Raw genomic sequence first — 1,567 nt, 5'->3', positions numbered from 1 at the left:
TCTATCTATCTATCTATCTATCTATCTATCTATCTATCTATCTATCTATCTATCTATCTATCTATCTATCCCAACCAACCAACCAACCAACCAACCAACCAACCAACCAACCAACCAACCAACCAACCAACCAACCATAAAATTCCTGGTCTTCACCTGGAAAGGGTAGTGCTTGATGGTCAGATACTCTGCCAAGATGTCCAACATTCTCACCATCTGGGAGAAAATGAGGACTCGGTTGCCCCTCTCTCGCAGCCTGCTGAGCAGTTTGTCCAGAAGAATGAGTTTTCCACTGCTCCTGATTAAAGACTAAAAAGACAAAGTGACTATGAGGTGGTGGTTCAAAACCTGATGGAGCAAAGTTGACTGAGCAACTGAGTATCATGATGGATTTAGTGGATTAACAGAAGTAACAATGACAATGAATACAAGGAGGGTGCTCCGTGTTCTAATTCATCTTGTCCATGAGCTCAGTAGGTTGTCTTAGGCAAGTTACTTTTTCAGAACCTGTTTCCTTGCAGTAACAATGTCTTATAGACCGTCTTCCACAACTTGCCACCCTCCAAATGAGTGGTTATGTTGGTTGGAGAGAACGGAAGTCCTGGTTCAATATGTCTGATGTGCTCAAGTAAGAGAAAGCTGACTTTCAGGCTAGATCTCAAGCTCCTGTGAGATCACTTGAAGCCTTTGAGATATTTGGAAGCCTTATACAATGTTAGAGCTTCTTAACCTGTTCCTCCACTTTACCTCAACTCTTCTCCAGAATGTCATGCTTAGCCACACAACCAGCCAACAATATTATGAGTTCCATCACTGAGTAAATCCTTAATTTCTTTGTTGAGGTTCAGGCTTTAGCAATACACAAGTTGAAAAGATTCACAAAATGGTCTCAAAATAGCAGCAGGAGGTTTGCACCTTCGGACTTGCGAGATTCTGGAAATGTAGCCTTCCAATAACGCAGAATTAGCTCATCTAGTTAGGTTTCCTGCCTGGTTGACCTGGAAGGGCTGACATTACCAGAAGTCTTCCCCCAAGCTCTACCTACCTGCAGCCTCTCCTGGTTGTTTTCTCTCTCGTTTTCTTCCGGAGGTTTGATCAGGTAACAGTGATTGCAACATTTCTTCAGCTCCATCACGATGTTCAGGAAGCCGGACGTACTGCCACGTGTTCCCTTGGACAGGGCTTTGTAATTCCTTGTTAAAATCCATCTGAAGGGTCAGCAGATAACAATATTAGATTCAGCCCCTTTGGCGGCTCCAAAAAAAGCAAGCCAGCACATGCAGAACATAGAACAACAGAGTTGGAAGGGACCTTGGAGGTCTTCTAGTCCAGCCTCCTGCTCGAACAGGAGACCCTATGAAATACACATGCTGAGTATTCCTGGCCCACCACCAGAAGAACTCTTACTTGTAATACTGCTTCTGGAGGGCAGACATCTCCACCCGCAGGATCTGCTCCACTTTGGCGGGGAGGGATTTCTCCACGTCCTTCTTCACCCTGCGCAGGAGAAACGGCTCCAGGACTTTATGCAGGCCCTGGTACCCGTTCTCGCGTCCTTTGCCATGGT

General features: G+C 45.4%; 1 protein-coding gene across 1 annotated transcript; it reads right to left on the bottom strand.

Moving 5' to 3' along the window:
* Positions 1-135: 135 nt before the first annotated feature.
* On the bottom strand, positions 136-1,562 carry LOC107302175 (chromodomain-helicase-DNA-binding protein 2-like; the record flags this gene model as incomplete). Its single annotated transcript, XM_015831290.1, has 3 exons — positions 136-309; positions 1,046-1,208; positions 1,408-1,562. Coding segments are annotated over 3 exons (492 nt in total), but the record flags the coding sequence as incomplete, so codon positions are not given.
* Between the last annotated feature and the right edge of the window lie 5 nt (positions 1,563-1,567).

This window comes from Protobothrops mucrosquamatus, unplaced genomic scaffold, assembly GCF_001527695.2.
Source record: "Protobothrops mucrosquamatus isolate PMUCROS unplaced genomic scaffold, P.Mucros_1.0 scaffold31921, whole genome shotgun sequence".
Classification (NCBI taxonomy): Eukaryota; Metazoa; Chordata; class Lepidosauria; order Squamata; family Viperidae; genus Protobothrops; species Protobothrops mucrosquamatus.
The sequence above is the reverse complement of the archived record's forward strand: the minus strand, read 5'-3'. Positions and strand labels throughout refer to the sequence as shown.